The 19451-nt window shown below is 53.0% G+C and overlaps 6 protein-coding genes across 6 annotated transcripts; 2 read left to right on the top strand and 4 right to left on the bottom strand.

Annotated features, from left to right (window-relative positions):
• Positions 1–457: 457 nt before the first annotated feature.
• On the top strand, positions 458–2245 carry TGAM01_v205313 (hypothetical protein; the record flags this gene model as incomplete). The annotated part of the gene is made up of 2 exons (XM_018803300.1): positions 458–951; positions 1063–2245. 2 exons carry the CDS (start codon positions 458–460, stop codon positions 2243–2245), a joined length of 1677 nt encoding a protein of 558 aa, XP_018663338.1.
• A 1517-nt stretch (positions 2246–3762) lies between these two features.
• On the bottom strand, positions 3763–8524 carry TGAM01_v205312 (hypothetical protein; the record flags this gene model as incomplete). Its single annotated transcript, XM_018803301.1, has 4 exons — positions 3763–4067; positions 4122–7698; positions 7775–8174; positions 8415–8524. 4 exons carry the CDS (start codon positions 8522–8524, stop codon positions 3763–3765), a joined length of 4392 nt encoding a protein of 1463 aa, XP_018663339.1.
• Positions 8525–10848: 2324 nt separating this feature from the next.
• TGAM01_v205311 (ribonuclease P protein subunit POP4) lies at positions 10849–11529 on the bottom strand (the record flags this gene model as incomplete). The annotated part of the gene is made up of 1 exon (XM_018803302.1): positions 10849–11529. The coding sequence occupies one exon, from the start codon at positions 11527–11529 to the stop codon at positions 10849–10851; it is 681 nt and encodes a 226-aa protein (XP_018663340.1).
• A 594-nt stretch (positions 11530–12123) lies between these two features.
• TGAM01_v205309 (acetyltransferase) lies at positions 12124–14752 on the top strand (the record flags this gene model as incomplete). Its single annotated transcript, XM_018803303.1, has 3 exons — positions 12124–12302; positions 12358–14218; positions 14282–14752. 3 exons carry the CDS (start codon positions 12124–12126, stop codon positions 14750–14752), a joined length of 2511 nt encoding a protein of 836 aa, XP_018663341.1.
• Positions 14753–14997: 245 nt separating this feature from the next.
• Positions 14998–16134, bottom strand: TGAM01_v205310 (pantoate-beta-alanine ligase; the record flags this gene model as incomplete). The annotated part of the gene is made up of 1 exon (XM_018803304.1): positions 14998–16134. The coding sequence occupies one exon, from the start codon at positions 16132–16134 to the stop codon at positions 14998–15000; it is 1137 nt and encodes a 378-aa protein (XP_018663342.1).
• A 1341-nt stretch (positions 16135–17475) lies between these two features.
• On the bottom strand, positions 17476–19353 carry TGAM01_v205308 (hypothetical protein; the record flags this gene model as incomplete). The annotated part of the gene is made up of 3 exons (XM_018803305.1): positions 17476–18821; positions 18886–18997; positions 19072–19353. The coding sequence occupies 3 exons, from the start codon at positions 19351–19353 to the stop codon at positions 17476–17478; spliced, it is 1740 nt and encodes a 579-aa protein (XP_018663343.1).
• Between the last annotated feature and the right edge of the window lie 98 nt (positions 19354–19451).

Genomic DNA, 19451 nt, shown 5'->3' with positions numbered 1-19451 from the left:
TTCCCCCCACATAGCCCACGCCGTCACCGCGGTGCTGTCCAATCCCATTGCGATGCTAAGTCTTCGGCCTTGTCTTCGCTCTTGTCCCGGTCCCCAGTCGGTTGGCTGCTAAATACGTAGTACGGTATTCACTCATACAATGGACCTGATGCGATAGGTACTCTGCGAGTCCCTGGCCCGTTGATGCAGGCGCTGCTCATGAATGCTTGCTACATATACTCCTCCATCGCCCGTCACCTTTGCTGGGTTTTTTATTCTTCATTCCCCAGCTTCTCTTCTTCTGGCCATACGAAAACGTCTCACCCAAAGATTTAATCTTTTGGTGGCGCTAGTTCGTTGATCTTGATCTGTTTGGCAATACACTGCTTTTGTACCGCCACAGTTGGTTTTTTCCTTCTTCATGACGATCTAGTAAGACGTAGGACTGTTACCAACTTACTGGCCACCCATTTGCAAAATGGCGACTACCAAGGATGAAAAGCAGCCCAAGTTCGAGGCTCCCGACGCCTCTGACTCGGCGTCTCAAGAGTTCGTCGAGAATGCTGATGGCCTGCAACGGCGCCTTAACAATCGCCAGATTCAGCTCATTGCCATCGGCGGCTCGATTGGCACGGCTCTCTTCGTCAGCATCGGAGGTGGACTTTCCACGGCCGGGCCAGGCAGCCTCTTCTTGGCATACGCTCTGTACTCGATTGTTCTGGGATTGGTGAACAACTCTCTCGCCGAGATGACAACCCTCATGCCCGTATCTGGAGGTTTCATCCGACTCGCCGGCCACTGGGTCGACGATGCTCTAGGATTCATGACTGGCTGGAACTTCTTCATCTACGAAGCCCTGCTAATTCCCTTTGAGATCACGGCACTCAATCTCGTCATCTCTTTTTGGGATGAGAGCGTCACCAATCCGGGCCCTACTGCTGGCATTTGCGCTGCAGTCATCGTTTGCTATGCGTAAGTATTCGCCCTTTGATAGGGACAAGGGAGGGCCAGATAAAAAGCCGACACTCCTTATAATTCATTTTTGCTAGTATTCCATTGCTAACGGTTATTCTACATTTGTAGTCTACTAAACGTCCTCGCTGTGAAGGCTTACGGTGAAGCAGAGTTTTACCTCTCCGGAGGAAAGGTGATTCTCATCATGATACTCTTCTTTTTCACCTTTGTGACCATGGTTGGCGGAAATCCCAGCCACGACGCCTACGGCTTCCGATACTGGAACAATCCCGGAGCCTTCGCCGAGTACCACACACAAGGCGCCCTCGGCCGTTTTGAAGGTTTCTTGACTGCACTATGGAGCGCTGCTTTTGCCGTCGTCGGACCCGAATATATTTCCATGGTGGCCGCCGAAGCTCAGCGACCTCGTACCTACATCAAGACCGCTTTCAAGACCATTTACTTCCGCTTTGGACTTTTCTTCATGGGCAGTGCCTTGGCTGTCGGCATCATTCTTCCTTACAACGACAGCACACTGTCCAGGCTCGTCAATGGCGGAAAGGGCAGTGGCACTGCTGCGGCTTCGCCATATGTCATTGCAATGCAAAACATGGGAGTCTCCGTGCTACCCCATATCGTCAACGCGCTGATGATGACGTCCATTTTCTCTGCTGGTAACACATACACCTACTGCGCAACTCGATCGCTCTACGGCTTGGCTCTTGAAGGCCGAGCTCCCCGATTCCTGCGCAAGTGCACGAGCAAGGGCGTACCCATCAACGCATTTCTGGTCGTCATGTGCTTCCCGTTCCTGTCTTTCCTCCAGGTTGGAAACGGGTCTGCTGTCGTGCTTGACTGGCTGGTGACTCTGATTACTGCCGGTGGAATTATCGACTACCTTGTCATGTCATTCACGTATCTGTGCTTCTACAGAGCAGTCAAGGCCCAGGGCCTTGATCGCAAGACGTTCCCATACGTCGGCTGGGGCCAGCCTTACTGCGCCATCATCGCTTTCGTGATCCAGCTCTTGGTTGTGGGAGGTTACGGATACATGTCATTCATACCCTGGGACGTCCAGAGCTTTTTCCGCAACTACACCATGCAGATTTTGGCGCCCATTCTCTTCATCTTCTGGAAGGTTGTCAAGCGCACTCGATTCATCCGACCCAGCGAAGTTGATCTCGTATGGCAGCGACCAACGATTGACGCTTATGAAGCAAACCTTATCGACCCTCCCACTGGATTCTGGACTGAGATGCTGCAAATGTTCCGCATCAAGCGCAAGGAGAGCCCAGTCACAGTTCATGTGTAAGATGAGAAGCGAAAATTGAGAGCTCGTTAGGCGCTTTCTTGAGGTTGGATTTTTTTGAAAGATAGATTACGATTATACGTCCTTGTTACGCTCTCTTTTCTTTTTACGATTTTTGTTTCATATACCCATCACGTTTTGTGGGATAGAGAGATTCCGCTGCTGGGATATACGCTTTTAGAAGTATATAGATGCACGACTTATAGATAGCATACATACACATACGTATATATACTCAGGACATATAAAAAGAAAAAGTACATTTCAAAAAGCATATGCACCTTATCCATTCAATTCCAAACTGACAATGGCAAGACACGCCACGCCCGTCTTACTAGATACCAGTAGCACTCCCCACCAGACCCTCAACAACCTCATAGCCAATCTAGGTAGTTTTGCAACACCATTAAAAAATTAAGGATATCAACAAAAAGAGAAATCTTAATGCGTAATCTGGGAATCGAACCCAGGGCTCCCCGACGTTGCTCGGATGGCAACGGAGAATTTTACCACTAAACCAATTACGCTGCGAAAGAAAGAAGAGAAGGAACAGAAACAAGCTCGTCCTCAGCTGCGTGAACTGGGAATCGAACCCAGGGCTCCCCGACGTTGCGGATGGCAACGGAGAATTTTACCACTAAACCATTCACGCTTTAGTGTCTTTGTTGGAGACGCGGCGAGCAGAATATGTTGAAGAAGATTTGCTGAGGGAGAATGTGTGATATCTTCTGGTTGAGACGTACCCTAGAGATAAACTATTTTCTCTACGAACGGCAAAGCTTTGACATTGAACCGGGAAGGCATAGCTTAGAGGCATATTAAGGCGAAAATGAGGAAACATTTCAGGTGAGTAGAGTGAAATTTAGGGTTGTCTTTGTCCTAGGGCTATACCACTATGGATAATTTGAGGGAAGTTGATATTAGTCGTAGCAAGCATCTGCGCAACAACCTAGTCAGACTTGGCGGCAAGGAAACGAGCAAAACCTCCTAAGAATAATATCTGTAAGTACATGGTGTAAAGTAAATGAACAAGCAACAATACTTTGACTTGAAACTGTGTAGCCACCGCAAAATTCACAGACCCTAGATCCGCTATTCCCTCAACATCCAAACACTCTCACATACTACGCCTGGGGATAGATAGAAAATCATCGTAAATGACCCATGACTTGAGCGAATAGGCTATAGCGAACAAAAGACACGCATAACGCAGTCCTGAATATTCTGTACTCCAAAATAAGCATTTATATGGCTTTCTAAGATAGCATTTCAATTCCAGGGACACAACTCATGTTGCTATCACGCTGAATCACAATGGTCTAGTCCTGGTTTACGGTAAAGTAGACACCTTACATACCACAACGCTGCTCTCAACATCCATCGCCGCATAAGTGCATACTACTACATATAGTCATGTTCCGCTTTGGTTCCCAGCAAACGTTCGAAAGCATCCAATCCAATGACAAAAGGCTAGAGCTCAACAAAGATTCCATAGCAATACAACTTTTTCACAAAGTCCCTTATTTCTTGGCCTTCTTGCGTCCAGGCACAACCTTGAAATCAGCGCTCTGCATTGCGTCGCTCTCTCTGGCCTGAGTGGCACCGCTCTTCTTGGCTACTTCGTTCCATCCGCCGGCGGAGCTCGATGCCTTACTTTCAGCCTGCGTCTGCTTTTCGACAACGCCCTTTTCGGCCAGCTTCTTTCGGCGGACGTACTCTTCAGCAAAGTGCCGCCCGTCCATTGTGGTTGAGTTGGCATATACAGCGTCCGCAATCAGTCCCGTATCAAGGGGTAAGACGGCGAGGTCTGCCTGGAAGCTCGTGACTATTGCATACCTGTTAGAAACTATGATTGTATGGATTTCCAAAGATGACTTACTATCGTTGACACCCGTGATTCCTCTTGAGAGTTCTCTATGTGCCCACTTGTTGAACTCGTCCATGGCCGCGTTGGCAGGCTGAGCAACAGTGTTGCTAATGATTGACTTGGGTACCAGTTTCACAGGGGCGGCAACAACAGGCTTTGCGCTGCTGGCACTTCCTGAGCGGCTTTGAAGCTGAGATGGAATTGTAGATGGGCTCTTGACTTTGCCCCCAGCCCCAACAGTGGCCCAGCCACTGCCAGTAGTAATGATCGGAGATGGAACTGTGGGAGAGGGACCATGGTTCGGCTTGCCGGCAAGGTTAGCATAGCTTTTACCGATACTGACAGGAGCACCGCCTCCAGCCTGGATAGCAACTTCTTTGGCCTTCTGCTTTCGGGCTTCTTCTTCACGCTGGATATCAGCCAAAGTTTTCTTGGCTCCGGCCGCTCCAGTTGCTGCGACGGGAGTGGCTCCCTTGGCTTTGGCAGCTCCTGGCTTGGCCCACGGGCTGACGGATGATACAGGCGAGCCCTGGCCCCAAGTGCTTGTCGCCGGGAGGCCAGCGTTGGCGGCCGCGGCGGCAGCCGACTTCTCCTTCTCTCTTAATAGGGCAGCTTCTTGTTCCATCGCAGCCTTTCGGAGTGCGGCCGCGGCCTCTTCAGCCTTGGCAGCCTTGCGCGCTTCGGCTTCTTGAATTTCCTTCAGGCTTGGGCCCTTCTGCCCTTCCTGGCCGGGCTCTTTAGCCCAAGGAGCCAGAGGGGGAGGCTGGGCGACAACGTCGGGGGTTGCAGTTTGCGATCGGCTGAACTGTTCAGGCAAATTAGACTTGGCCCTTTGAGCGGTCGGCGCCGGAAGAGGAGTCGTCGAAGCCGGAGGAGGGAATGGCATTGGCATTCCAGGCTCCGTAGGCTGGGGAGGAGAGGGGACAGTGGCAGCCGCAGCTGCGGAAGCTTGAGTCTTCTGCACCTGTTGAGTTAGAGAAAGCGAGCTCTCTTCAACAACTGTGGTCTTCTTCTTGGATGCCTTGCTGGCCTTGCCGGCAGACGGAGCGGGTTCGCTTTTCGGTTCGACGGTGACGGTCGTGACGGTCGTCTCTTCTACCTTCACGGAGGTCTCTGGGGATTCATCGGCGGGAATCCTGGCAGCTTGCTCAGCGTCATGCTCGGCACGGAGTTCTTCAAATTCTTGGAGTCGATCTTTGAAACCTTCATCGTCCTCCTTGAGCTCGTTAGCTTCTGGTAGACCGTATCGTCGACTTGCGTCGCCCGGAGTTCCAATGGGCTGAGGCGCACCAGATTCAGTACCGGTAGGTTCACCCTGCAAGGATGCGAGCATTTGCCGTTCGTTAGTCGAGAGGTTAGCCAGGTCTTCTGGCCTAAAAAGCTCGCCGTTTCCCATAGCAGCACGGATAGCAGCGGGATTGGCGCCAGGGTGACTATCGAATACGCCTCCCGGGCCTGCCATGGCCCCGATGGGCTGTTGATGCGGCAGCTGGTGATGTTGCTGTTGAGGAACTCCCAAAGGGGATGTCATGCTGCCAAAACTCGGTTGACTTTGGAGGCTATGAGCACTAGAATGATGCTGGAGGCTTGGCTGCATTTGGAACTTGGCCATAGCTTGCTGGCGCATCATGAAATCGCGCTGTTGAGCCATAAGGAATTGCTCCTCTTGTTTACGGCGCTCCAGATTGTTCTGTTCTTCAGCCGTAAGGGTTCGGCCGAATGTTGGAAAAACGCCGCTGAGAGGAGGAATGATTCCGCTTCCAGTTCCAGGTCCAAATGGACCGCTCTGCATAGGAGGCCCATGAGCGATTCCAATCTGGGGCACCAAGAATGGCTCTCGTGAGTTTCCAATCCGTCTGATGAGCTGACCAAGTGGCTCAAACTCAGGATCTTCAACCTTTTTCACTCTAAGATCAGGGGTGAAGAAGTTGGCCTTGTACCAATCATTCATCTCCAGTCCAGTGAATGGACCTTGAATTTGTCCCTGAGGATCAAGGTACACCCATCGCATGCGATCGGGCATTACCATTTGGCGGACCTGGGCAGACGGGTGCTCTACGCCACCCTGAGCATTACCGAAGGGAAGACCGCCACTAACTGGCGTGAATGATTGAGGTACCGTAGCAGCGATATTAGGTTGTCCAGCATCCGACGACCCGAAGGCAGCGAGATTTCTGGAGCTGTCGCTAGAAGGGAAAAGCTCCTCAAAGACCCCGCGGTTGGACCTCAGGGGACTATCCGTGTCTCGAGTTGGGACAGCAAAGTTACCCCGGCCGATGGCGCCGAGCGGATTACTCTGTCGAAGGTCACCTAGAGAGTCTGAGAGGCTGCTTTCTTGCTCATGTGCTTGCATCTGGGCTTGCATGGCAGGCGGAAAGAGAGATCCCAGCTTGCTTCCGCGACCGATACTACCGGTGTTGGAGGGTCCAAATACACCTCCGAGATTGCCAAGGCCTGGAGATTGGATATCGCCGATAGGACTGAAGAGAGAGCTGCCAAAAGCACCTCCAAAATTCGACCGCTCACGGTCAGGGGTGCCGGTGGACGGGCCAGCTGGAGCCGGCCAGCCGCCAGACAAAAAGGCTTTGGCACCTACGCTTGAGGTCTGACTACGGTCGCTCCCATCGAAAGCCGCAGCAAACCCTCGAGAGAGAGTGCTGTAGTTGGAGTGGGGCTGCTGTTCATGCCCAGTGCTGTGAAGCTTTTCACCAGCGTTCGAATCCTGTCCGTCGTGGTCATGGCGTTCGGCTGGAGGGCTTCGGTAAGGATTTGTTTCCGATGGGCTAAGAGGGCCATTGTCACCGGAGGATTGCCCACCCAAGTTCAGGCCAGCCATCCCGAAGTCACCAGCAGACCCCTTAACTGGAGTGCCCAAGACTCCTGCTCGGCTAGGCGCTTGCTGTCCCCCCGAGCTGGTATCCTGCGCGCCTCCAAGAACAGCACTGCCAGACAATTCTTCATCGCCACCGAAGGGGTCCGTGTCAGTCCGTGGCCTAGTTCGCCAAGACGATTGCGCCAGAGGGCTCTGAGCTTCAGAAGGTTTGCTGGTGCTGGTGGCCTCTGCATTGTCCTTGGGAATCAAATGCGCCAGCCGACTTCCGCCGGTAGTGCCACCAGGCCGTTTGTCACCAACAGCTGCTGGGGACGTGGGCAGGGCAAAATTGCCAAACCCGCCGGCACCGGATGCGCTAGATGGCCACATCGACCCCATGCTCACGCCAGTCGATGTATTGGCTCGCATTAGGCCTCCAATTGGCAGCTTTGGGACATCACGCGAAGCTTGCTCAGTGTCTGGCTCGTCATTTTCCGACTCTCTCAGATCGCCACTTTTCCGCGAGAACCAGAGCGGATCTTCCCGCGAAAATCGGCTGGCAGTCGGGGACGCAAGAGCAGATGGGCTGAATGGGTTGGAATCGACAGTTTCTCGTCGACGAGTAGCAGGTCGAACAGCGGATGACGGTGAGCTCACTCCAAAGGTAGCTCCTGGACCCTGAGAAAGAGAAGGCTTGCGGCCGTTAACAGCAGTCTGGTGAACTTCCTTTGTCTGTGTGGGAGGTTTCAGTGGCGAGTTGATGTCAGTAGAAAAGGCCTAAACGTCATCGTTAGCGATGTCACATCCCCGCAGCGTGATTGCTGCCAAGAGAAAAATAAATCACATCTCTAACCTCTCGCTCATCTGGGGAGAATCCTTGTAGTCCTATCGGTGCTGTCTCGCCGCTGGCATCCCAACAGGTACCGGGATCCTGCGGGACGTGGCTGTCGTTGCTTTTCCCCCAGCCCCTTACGCCAGCACTGGCACCATTGCTCGGGTCCCAGCCAGAGATGAATAGGTGAGAGGGGTCATCGCCGGGGCGCTGGGAGTTATACATCTCGAGCAGATCGTCCTTTGTATAACGTGAAGGGCCAACTTCGTAGGTTGTGGGTTGCGCGATGGGCACCTCGACGCTTGGCGGCTGGACAGCGTTATCACTCGCAGGGGGGAGGTTAGAGGACTGGCTCAGGGGCGTGGTGGAGGAACGACGAAAGGTTAGAGTGCCGTTGGCTGAGCGCCCATCTCTCCGAGACCTAAAGATTAAAGTTAGCCACGAAGACAATGTATATGGACCACGACACGGCCGCATTCGGGGAAATGGTAGAGGGGCTGCCTCGTTTGAGCGGCTGTCCCCGCCCCCAAAAAAAATAATGATTCACGCAGCGCTCGTTAGTGCAAAGCAACAGCGGCAGACTGCATGCATGACACCAAATTCTCCGTTCGCCTCCAGGGTTTGCGGCCAACACGGGTGCTGGCGAGGGGCAACGACTCACCATTCACCTCCAGCAGATCCCCTTCCATCAGTTCTTCCACCCCTCGCATCACGGGCCGCGTTCTGGCCAGCGGCGGCCGAAGCAAAGCTTGACGGGAGATTGGATGGCATGGTTGGACTTTTTTTTTTCTTTTCCCACGGGTCGTGATCGTGTACCGAGGCGCGGGGTGTTCGTCGTGAGGTCGAGTTCAGCCGTGGGTCGGGCGACTGAAAAAATAGTGGCAGGATGCAGACACCAGCGGGTGGATGTCTAGCAAATGGAAAATCTCAAAAGCGTGCTACGGCTAGCGAGATGATGAGAGTAATCAATTGCGCGGGCAAGAGGTCGTCGGAGTCGTGGTTATGGCAGACGCTGGGTCGCGAGATGACAGAATGCTTGAATGAGAAACTAATGCTACCAGTGCTTTTGCTGGGGTTAAAAACCTGAGATTTGGGAAAGATAAAATTGGAGTTCGATTCTGCTCCCCCAGGCTGGATGGACAGCGAGGCTGGACGCCGCTAGGCCGCATCGGGGTAGCTCCGAACCTTAACCGAGCCTACTGTGCGAGGGCTAAATCCTAATCGAGGAATCATGGGGCGCGACCGCCCAGAGCCGTATGTATTACGACATGCTACGGTAAGTGCTGTAATAACGCATGCAGGGAGCCTTGAAGGCATGACGGGGTCGCGATTCGGCATGCCGCGCATCGGGTTGCTGGAGCCCTGGCACTGACGGCGTGATACTTGCCCTAATGCTACGGGGCAATGCGGCCTCTGGCGAGAAAACGGTGGATTCGGTGGCTCTCATGCAGGCGTGCACTCTTACTGATGGCAGACGGTATCTGCACGGAGTAATATGTGCGTTGACGACTTATGGTAAGCGCCATCAGCCACCGAGAGCTATCGGATAGTATGGCGGTCTTTTTGCGGCCCTGGGACTCACATCAATTACGTGTATACGACGGAATATGTCGAGCAGCGGGATATTATACGTAGATGCTTGAGCTGAATGAGATCGACGCTCTTTGGCTGCGAAGCCGTACATATTATGGCGGTGCATTAGTCAGATGGACCGTATGCAGAGTGTAAGGCGTTGGGCACCCGTTGGGCAGGCGATTATTACGTGATGGATGCATGCACCGGAAGTGGACGTGTAAATGATCAAGCAGCAGTTCCTGAAAATGGTATCAATGGTCTAATTAGGTGTAACTGTCAACGTCCAACATTATTAACATTATCATCATGCTGTATCAACATAGTATGTGCAGCTATAATCGCATATTGCTTTAAGTATTAGCTGCCTTTCGCCCGTTTGATAAATTTAATATCTAGGATCATTCTAGTTACGCTGCATTCGCAGTTGTAACCCTCCTATTCGCAGTTGTACCCATCTCTGCATTCGCAGTGGAAGCTCTCTCTCTTAATAAATCCTTGATCATGAGGTGCCAACGAAACCAGCTTATCCTGCAAACTTGAATCAGCTCTTATAAGTATACACAAGGGAGAGGATGCTACGAACGTCTGCCAGCAAGCTATACCCAAAGTGATGGCCATAATGGTCCAATAATACACAATCCAGCTCGCTCGCTGCCACTTGGGGAAGTTGGCTATTTTACGGTTGCCAAAGACGCGGCAATATTTCGCCTCAGCTTCATTTTGATACCTTGGAACATGGCAAATTACAAAACCGCTCACGATGAAACCCATGTTCGAAGTGAACACCATGCCCCAAAGTAAAGCAAAATTGAAGCAAAAGCCCTTGACGTCGGAATTGAAATAATTGTTGCGCCAACGCTGCTCGCAAAACATGGCAATCATTGCAAGTATCATGCACGTCTATACGTGATAGCGAGAGTTAGCCGCGTCATTTTAATGGAATCTATCTCCAATGACAAATTGACTTACCATGGTAATATTGGTCACATGAATATAGGAAGGGCTCAAGATATCCAATCGTTCATACGTGGCATTCGCGTTGGCCAACATTATTAGGCCAAAGAACGCCCTGAACATTATGGCCACAAAGGGCGAGGGGAGTTTCCATGGGCGAGGGTTGAGACAGAACCAGTTCATTTTCCGAGATTATCTCTGTCGTAGCAGTCGGGAGGTAGGCTGATTCCTCGAGATTGGCGTGGGAGATGGTCGTTTGTATTGCAAGCGATTGCAAGCGATTGCATCGAGATGCTAATTTCAATCAATCAAGAGGAGACGTGTATCCCTCCCGCTAGTGGCCATGAATTTCTTATATTGGTGAAATGTAGTCTCCGCCATCTCAGCAGGCAATCTTCGGCGACACGTAGCATGTAGTGTGCAAACGACGTAGTACCAGAACCTTAATGATAAGGGCTGGAGGATCTTCGCGGCGAATCCATAATACCGCCGGAAATGGGCTCGTATTCCATAGAATGGGCTGTCTTTTCGAAGCCACCGAGAACAAAAGACGGCGCGTCCCGCCACTATACATCCTTCAGAAAGTGTGACTTGAATTTCCTGTTGGCTCGGTCCGCAGATCGGAGCATCATTTGGTCGCCAAGCACCTCAAAGGCAAACGTCTTCTCCGTACCATCGTTGGGCTGTTGAGGGGCGCAGACTTCCACGCGGAATGTGGTTCCTTCCTTGGGTATGACTTTGAGTCCTCTCTTCTTTGTCATCAGCTCAACGACAAACTTGCGGTCTCTAACGATGATGCCCTTGGTTCCCACTCGTCCTGGGCACCGACTTCTCACCACTTCGGCCTCTGCTCCGTGGAATTCAGCGCTGGCTAGCTTGGCAGCAGCCAGTGAGCCGCCGGTGTATATGTCGTTGCCCAAAATCTCCAAAGCGTAGCCCATCCACATCGTTTTAAGCGGTTCATAGATTTCATATTTTTGGCCTTCCTTTGGAATGTCGTAGAGTCCAAGTGTGCGACGCTCCCGAGCTGACAGTGGTTTTGGCCTCTGCTTCCCGCGTAGCTTCTGCTGTTGGCGAGCTTTGTGACGCGCTGCTCTGGCGTTGAGAGCAGCAGGTTGAGGAGATGTAGGCTTCAGTTGGAGAGTTCGATACTGGATCTTTTCGCTGTAGATGCGGTTTGCGCTGTCGGGAGAGTGCGCTCGCGCCAACAGGTCCTGCGTCACTTTGATCTGCTCTGAAGATGCCATGGCGGAGTTTTGCAATTTCGATGTACAAGAGATTTTACAGAAGATGGAATTCCTCCGCAGTTGAAACGAACTGCAGCCTGACAGAAGATGCAGCTGATAGGTCAATAACTTTTGGGATCCATGGATCTCTTAAACTTTTTTTCTTAGTGGTTGCGGCTTCGAAGTCTTGCAGGTGGTCCAAGCTCCCTTGAACCTCTACGTCTCTAGTACGAAGCAACGGGGCGTCTACAGCATGTCATGTCTTGTACTCGGTACGCCGGCAGTGTGCTTAGCACAGGCTTACAGCGGCTCAGCTACTGGATGCAACCACCATCACTGCTCTTCACATGTCCTCGGGCTATTCGACTAATGACAGACACTGCTCGCGTTCTCGTCTGATTCGGCCCCACACCTTTATTTACCCCGGATAAGCATCAGACTCGGTCTCCATGGCTGACCATTTGCCATTGCATCAGCGAGCTTGAATTTCTTTTGCGCAGAGCATAGCATGGCAATGTTGCTGCTACCCTTCAGCTCCTTCAACTATCCTTGAGAATTAACTCCGCACCGCTCCCGCTCCAGCTCCCGGCTATTTCGACTCCGCGACATCCAACCATGGCTCGAGATGGCAATTCCGTCGACGATGGCAGCAGCTCGGCTCCCGATCTCCAGATCCTGGGCGATGAGATCACTCTGCAGCCCAGCGGCTTCGTAGAGCCCAGAGGCGTGTCGCAGGATGACAAAGAGGAGGCTTTGATGAATCAAACCCATTCGTTCCGCAGCGAACCGCTTCAGTATGGGTTACCGAGGTTCGCCGTTGGACTTGTCTGCTAACCCGCTGCCAACCAGGTTCCTTCGCGAAGTCTCCCTCTACGTTTCCGGCCAAGGATGGCGAGCCTACGATCGCGACCGCGTTATCGGGCAGCCGGTCTTCTATTCCGGGTTCTCGGAGAACATGATTTCCAATGTCTTGTCGGCGCCTTTGCTGCAGAAACGGATTGCGCAGCTCGCCGACGATCGCCTGGCCGTCGAGGAAAAGGAAGGACTTCTGAACAAAGACGGCAAAGATTACCAATTGAAGCGTGCGCAGCGACGAAACATTATAGAGAGCTCGCTCCTGGAAGTTGCGGAGAAGCTAACGGACAATATGATTTGCAAAATGGAGAGCAATACTTTCATCCGCGGCGCATACTACCTGTGTATGCAGCTGGTAACGCGAGCCTACCACCAAGGCATCCATGTTTCTAGCGAAGAGGTTTTGCGGCTACGAAAGGTGGCAGACCTGGCCGCCAAGAACAAGCAGAGCATTGTGTTCCTGCCCAGCCATAGGTCACACGTTGACTACGTGTCTCTGCAGCTGATATGCTACCGCCTTGGCTTGACATTGCCGGTGGTCGTCGCAGGCGACAATCTCAACTTTCCGTTGGTGGGAGCTTTCCTACAGCACGCGGGTGCCATGTGGATCAGAAGATCATTTGGAGATGATGCCTTGTATACAACACTCGTGCAGTCATATGTCGATACACTCCTGCAAGGCGGCTACAATTTTGAGTGCTTCATTGAGGGAGGCAGGTCACGTACAGGAAAACTGCTGCCGCCCAAATTTGGCATCTTGAGCTTTGTGCTTGATAGCATTCTCTCTGGCCGAGTCAAGGACTGCATCATTTGCCCCGTCAGCACGCAATACGACAAAGTCATCGAGACGGAGGGTTATGTTACTGAACTGCTTGGTATGCCAAAGAAGAAGGAAAACCTGGCTGATCTTCTCTCCAATGGCCCTTCTGTTCTCTCCTTGAAGCTAGGCAGAGTCGACGTTCGGTTCCATGAGCCGTGGAGTCTGAGGAAATTTATTGACACTCATCTTGCGAAGTTGTCTAGCATTCCCCGTGGATTGGATACCGATCATCAGAACCCCGAAGTGAGGGCGGTCCGAGAAAAGATTCTACGTGCCTTAGGCTACAAGGTCCTTGGCGATATCAACGCAGTATCGGTCGTGATGCCTACCGCTCTCATTGGCACCGTCCTGCTTACTCTACGTGGCCGAGGCGTTGGCAAAGAGGAATTGATCCGCCGAGTAGAGTGGCTAACATGCCGTATCCGAGCCAAAGGCGGACGAGTTGCGCACTTTGGAAACGCGGCTATATCAGAAATTGTTGACCGAGGATTGGAAGTCTTGGGCAAAGATTTGGTCGGAGTAGCGGAAGGACTGGCAGAGCCGACATATTATGCCGTCGACCGTTTCCAGCTCTCCTTCTATCGTAACATGACGATTCATCTCTTTATTTACGAGGCTCTCGTCAGCGCAGCAATGTACACGCGCATCAAGCGTGGTGGCGGCCCATCCAACCAAGACATCCCGTACGCAGAACTGAGGGACCAGGTTCTGTTTTTATCCTCGCTATTCCGTGGCGAATTCATCTTCTCTGGCGCTGGTCTCGAAGTAAATTTGGATAACACCCTGCGTGGCTTGGAAGCCGACCACGTTGTCCGCTTGGATAGAGACGAGAATGGGAACCTTACAACCATTGGGTTGTCGGATGAAGAGCGCAAGGCCGGGCGAGAGAACTACGATTTCTACTGCTTCCTCATTTGGCCTTTTATCGAGGCTAGTTGGTTGGCGGCGGTGTCGTTGATGGGACTTACTCCTCCAAAAGGCAAAAATGGGGATATATGGATTGGAGAAGCAAAAGCCCAGAACAATGCACAGCTGGTAAGAAGCAATATTTTCCTTGATGATCGATAAAGGCTAAGCTAACCATTCTTGACATCGCAGCTCGGTAAAACTCTCTACCACCAAGGAGATCTCTCATACTTTGAAGCCGTCAACAAAGAAACGCTCAAGAATTCATACATGCGTTTCCAACAAGAGCAGATTATCAACGTCGTCAAGTCCAAAGACGCCAAGATCCCTCCCCGCCTCCAGCTCGATCCCTCATGGCGCCCTTCTCGCGACCCCGAAACGGGAGCTCTCTTGGCCGATGGGAAGCTGTGGGATTTCACAGAGAAGATTGCAAGCTCGCGGCGAGAGGGCAAGAATCGTCGAGACGGAGCGACAGTTAGCAGCCGCGTGCTTCGCTTGACGGATGAGCTTGGCAGTAGGCTGTTTGCTGAGGCTGAGGAGGCTGAGAAGAAGGGCGGAAAGGGAGTGCCGAGCCGGTTGAGCAAGGAAGAGCAGGAGGCGCTGGATCACAATGTGAAGAATGCGCGGAGGAAGAGAAAGCTGGAGGGAAGGGCACATTTGTAAGACCATTTGTTGAATTTCTCTCTCGTTTCCTTTCAGAGCCTTGTCTTGTATTATACCCCTATATATGATGCTATGTATACATATACACGAAAAAGAAATTTAATAAGAGCGCGTTAGTTGTAAGAAAAGAGCATACGTTGTAAATCAAATCGCCCGCCATATGTAGTATACACCTTGTTCTAAATCGAGTTTCTTCCGTCGCAGACTTTTGCTTCTTATTACTCGTCAATCATAAGCCGTTGCCTCTACTCGGCTTTGGGCGCAAGTATAATGTTATCAATCAGTCGCACTGCCGGGCCTCCAGAATGGCCCAAATCTTCGCCGCTCTGCGCCTGCTCTACAGGCTGCATCTTGATGGCTCCGCTGAGGATAGCCCCCTTAGCTGCGTCCACAACGTCGACTTCTTGCAAGGTGTCGGGATCAGCCAATGATATGTAGTCGACCTCGAATGTCACCCGCTGGTCCGCAGGAAGCTCCTTCTGAGCCTCCAGCATCGACTTGGCAACGTTGTTCGCCGCTCCAAGGACATGGCTGCGGTCCAATTGGCCGTTCTTGTACACATCCTCTGCAGCGCGCAATGCTTTGCTTAACACAACAGCAACGCTGCGTCGGCGAGGGCCCAGGTAGACGTTCCGCGAGCTCAGCGCAAGGCCGTCGGTTTCCCGCGTGGTGGGGCAGATGACAACCTCGGTGGGCATCATGAAATCCTTGACCATGCGCTTGATGATGACCGTCTGCTGGACGTCCTTTTGGCCAAAGTAGACGCGGTCCGGCTGGACAATGTTGAAGAGCTTCATGCAGACGGTGGCGACGCCGCGGAAAAAGGTTGGCCGGCTGGCGCCCTCGAGGACCTCTGCCACGGGCGTGATGCTGACGAAGCTGCCCTTGCTGTCAATCTCCTGGCCGGGAAAGCCAGAAGGATACATCTCGGTGGTCGTGGGCGCAAAGACGGCAGAGATGCGGCCGAGGTTTGCGCCGTCGTCGGCGAACTCGCGGTCCAGCTTGGCCAGGGCGGCGACGTCGGTCTCCCAGGTGACGGGATAGGACGCCAGGTCCTCCTTGATGCCGAACTGGGCCGGGTTAACATAGATGCTCACGACAACGTGGTGGTTCTCGCGCGCGGCGGCGCGGATCAGCGAGAAGTGGCCCTCGTGCAGGGCGCCCATGGTGGGCACGAGACCGACGGAGCGGTAGTTGGCCATGTGCGGCTTGCGCCATTGCCGCACGGAGTCGACGAGGCGGAGGATCTTGATGGACGACTTGGGGACCGTTTCGGCGATGGTGCGAAGCGTCCGGATGGTGGTTTTGGTGTTTGGACGGCCAATGGCGCGCGGGAGGCCGGCGCGGGAGACGAGCCGCGAGAAGGAAGCTTGAGGCAGCATTGCGAATGTGTGCTTATTATGACCGTGGCAGCAGTGGTCGTTGTCGCAAAGGCGCGCTCGCAGAATCGTCGTGTGACCTCGATGGTTCAAGAGAAGAGATGCGGCGGCACGCAAGGAATTAAATACACTGGCCCGAGGGGTTCGAAAAGTCTGGATAGAGGGAGGGAGGGGCCAAAGCCGAAGTTCAAGTTGGAGTCGAAGCCTCGGCCGCCATCGCCGGAACGCGCGCAATTGGCCGAGTCAAGAAAGAAAAAAAGTAGGTTGTTTTTTTTTCGTGATGGTTTCTGCGGCGGAGTTTTGGGTATGAAGCTCTGGCTGCTCTTTTTTTGGCTTTTTTTTTTTTTACCGCGCGGTGGTGGTTCTGCCTCGCGGTATGACGGAGCTTCGGATCGGCCCCTCCCCAAAAATCTCACGGCGGTTGTCACGACCGCTCTCCTGGGATGGAGATCCGGACTTGGCCGTGCCTGAAGGAGCTGTGGATGGGAGGCTTAAACTGGGGGTGAATGTGCGGTTGCGTTGGTGGGATCCCACGTGAGATTTGAGATGCAGAGTTGCAATGAGTGCGTGAGGCTTGTTGCCGAGTCGAGTAAGTGGTAGGGCTGTGTAAGACGTCATGTTCAATGTTACATTATCGCTGGTACGTACTGATTTGATTTGAGATGATTTGACTTGTACAGAGGTTTATAATCAAATCCTACTTTTCCCATGCTTGGTAAACACTTGTTAATGCACAAGAAAGGGCCAATGTTGTATGACACTGACTTGGAGAAGCATACATCATGTTGCATTGTATCCAAGGCTGCCTGGAACCATCAGGCCACTGCTCGGCTCAGTGCAGCCTTATCACTTGTCACACGCATTCCTTCGTATAAACTCCATGATCACGCCGTACTTGACATCAATCATTTTTTATCATCGCCAGCTTGACTAAACCCCCAAAAGGTAAGCTTACTACAGGCAATACATCACCATCTTCGAATTGCCGTCTTGCAAAGGCGAAAAGCCGTGTTCACAGATATCAAAGACGAATCAAAGACTAAAAGTAGACCGTGAGTAGTGATTGATTCCTTTCTCTCTAGGTATGTTGAATATATGCATCATCTAGGTATATAGCGTTACATGCGTTTAAAACAAAAAGAAGATTCTAAAGGAGGGTGTCAGAAATCCCACTTCTGCCCTATCTATATTACCCGGTATTACCTCCATGTAACCCATTATATATATGGATCCCGTTTCGTATTCAAAAAGAAAAAAAAAAAAAATGGACGCCTGCAAATGCAAATGCAAAACAAAATCTACCAGAATGTTCTGTCATCTTTCCTGATTCAGCCAACAAACTCCTCATGCCGCTCCACCGGCGTTCTTGAGAGCATCCTGGTTGAGCTTCTTCCACCGCATGCCCAGGCCAATCAGCGTCGCAATGCCCGTGCAGGCAACGCACATGGCGAAGACGACCTTGATGCCCGCCATGTAGCCGTCAATGACAAAGGGCTGCTGGTCGGCGGGGAATCGGTTGCGGATCTCGGTGGCGCCCGTCAGGACGAGCATGGCCTGGCTGACCTGAGGAGCGTGATGGAGGACGTGGCGGATCATGGTGTTGACAAAGGCCGACTGGGCGCCGGAGACGAGGAACGCGCCGCCGAGGCCCTGGAAGAAGAGCAGCATGCCGGTGGTAGGGCCCAGGTCGGCCGGGTCGGACAGCGCCTGGACGGCGATCATGGGGATCTGGAAGGACGTGCCCCAGCCGGCGCCGGCGATGATCTGGTATCCGATCCATTTTCCGGTGGACGTGGTGGTGCTCATGGTGTACAGCAGACCGGCGCCGATGGTGGCGATGGATGTGCCGCCGAGCAGCAGAGGCTGGTAGTAGCCAGTTGCGCTGACCAGGGCGCCGCTAGCGACGGTTGAAAAGGACACGGCAATGATGAAGGGCAGGTTGCGGACGCCGCTCATGGTCGGGTTGGTGCCGTCGACGGACTGGAAGTAGATGGGGATGTAGTAGATGGCGGCGAAGAAGCCGCCGGCCTGGATGAAGGCAACGAGACACATGACCCAGTTGGTGCGCTTGGAAAACAGCTTTGGCGGCACCATGGAGTACTCGCCCTGGAACCACTGGCTGAAGGCCCAGGCACCGATGATGAGGGCGAAGCCGACCAGAAGGCCGATGACAACGGATGAGTTCCAGGGGTGGGCAATGCCTCCGTACTGGACGGCCAAGATGAAGGTGACGGTGGCGCCCATCATCAAGATGACACCGAGGGGGTCCATCTGGCGGATCTTCTCAACGAGAGGCGCCTTGACCGGCACCGCATTGCGAGGCGTCTGGAAGAAGATGAAGATGATGGCCGCGGAGACACCTCCAATCGGCAGGTTGATGTAGAAGCACCATCTCCAGGTGACGTGGTCGGTGAAGGCGCCTCCCAGCAGCGGTCCGATGACACTGGCAAAGCCGTACGAAGCGCCAATGATGCCGGTGAAGGCGGGACGCTTCTTGGGCGGCGCGGAGAAGGCGATGATTGTGTATGCGCCGGCGCCGAGGCCAGCGGCTCCCAGACCGGCAATGGCGCGGCCGGTGATGAGGGCCTCGGCGTTGGGGGCGGCGCCGCAGATGACGGAGCCGAGCTCAAAGATGATGATGGAGAGGATGAAGGTGGTCTTGAGAGGGAAATACTTGTATGCCTTGCCCCCTGATGAGTTTCTTCTGTTAGTGGCTGGAGCTGAGATGCGATTGTAGGGAGTAGAGTTGCTTACATGTTGACTGGAACGCGCCGACAGTCATGAAGAAGGCGGCACCGTACCAACCAGCCTTGTCGAGGCCTTGAAATTCGTCTGTGATTTTGGGAATAGCTGTCGCAACAATGGTCTGGGAAGAGACAGCTTGTTAGTACACATCATCACTCTTTTTCCTCACCGCCGAACGGATGGATATAGACTCACCATATCAAGACTCAGGAGGAAGACGCTCAACACCAAGGCGACCACGATGAAGAACATCTTGATACCCGAAGGGTACTCGTCCTCTCGCAGCTCGCCATCGTCAGCCGGAGACTCGATAACAGAGTCTTGCTGCTTCTCGTCAACTGCGAGGTCCAGGTCGTCCTTTTCTCCTCCTAAGCTGGGCACCGGAGTCTTGCTATCGAAATCCTCGCCATTGAGTGTCGTGCCCGTCGATGCCACTGCAGCGTGCAGCTTGGCAGGATCCTGGTGTGAATCTGCCATGATGACTTGCGTCCTCCTGTTCTCTTTTCGGAGAATAAATGCTAAGGACAAGGGGTGGAAAGGGCTGCCAGCAAAGTGACAACGCGTGGATGGTTGGG

The sequence above is a fragment of the Trichoderma gamsii genome (genome assembly GCF_001481775.2).
Source record: "Trichoderma gamsii strain T6085 chromosome Unknown Scaffold_16.2, whole genome shotgun sequence".
NCBI lineage: Eukaryota > Fungi > Ascomycota > Sordariomycetes > Hypocreales > Hypocreaceae > Trichoderma > Trichoderma gamsii.
The sequence above is the reverse complement of the archived record's forward strand: the minus strand, read 5'-3'. Positions and strand labels throughout refer to the sequence as shown.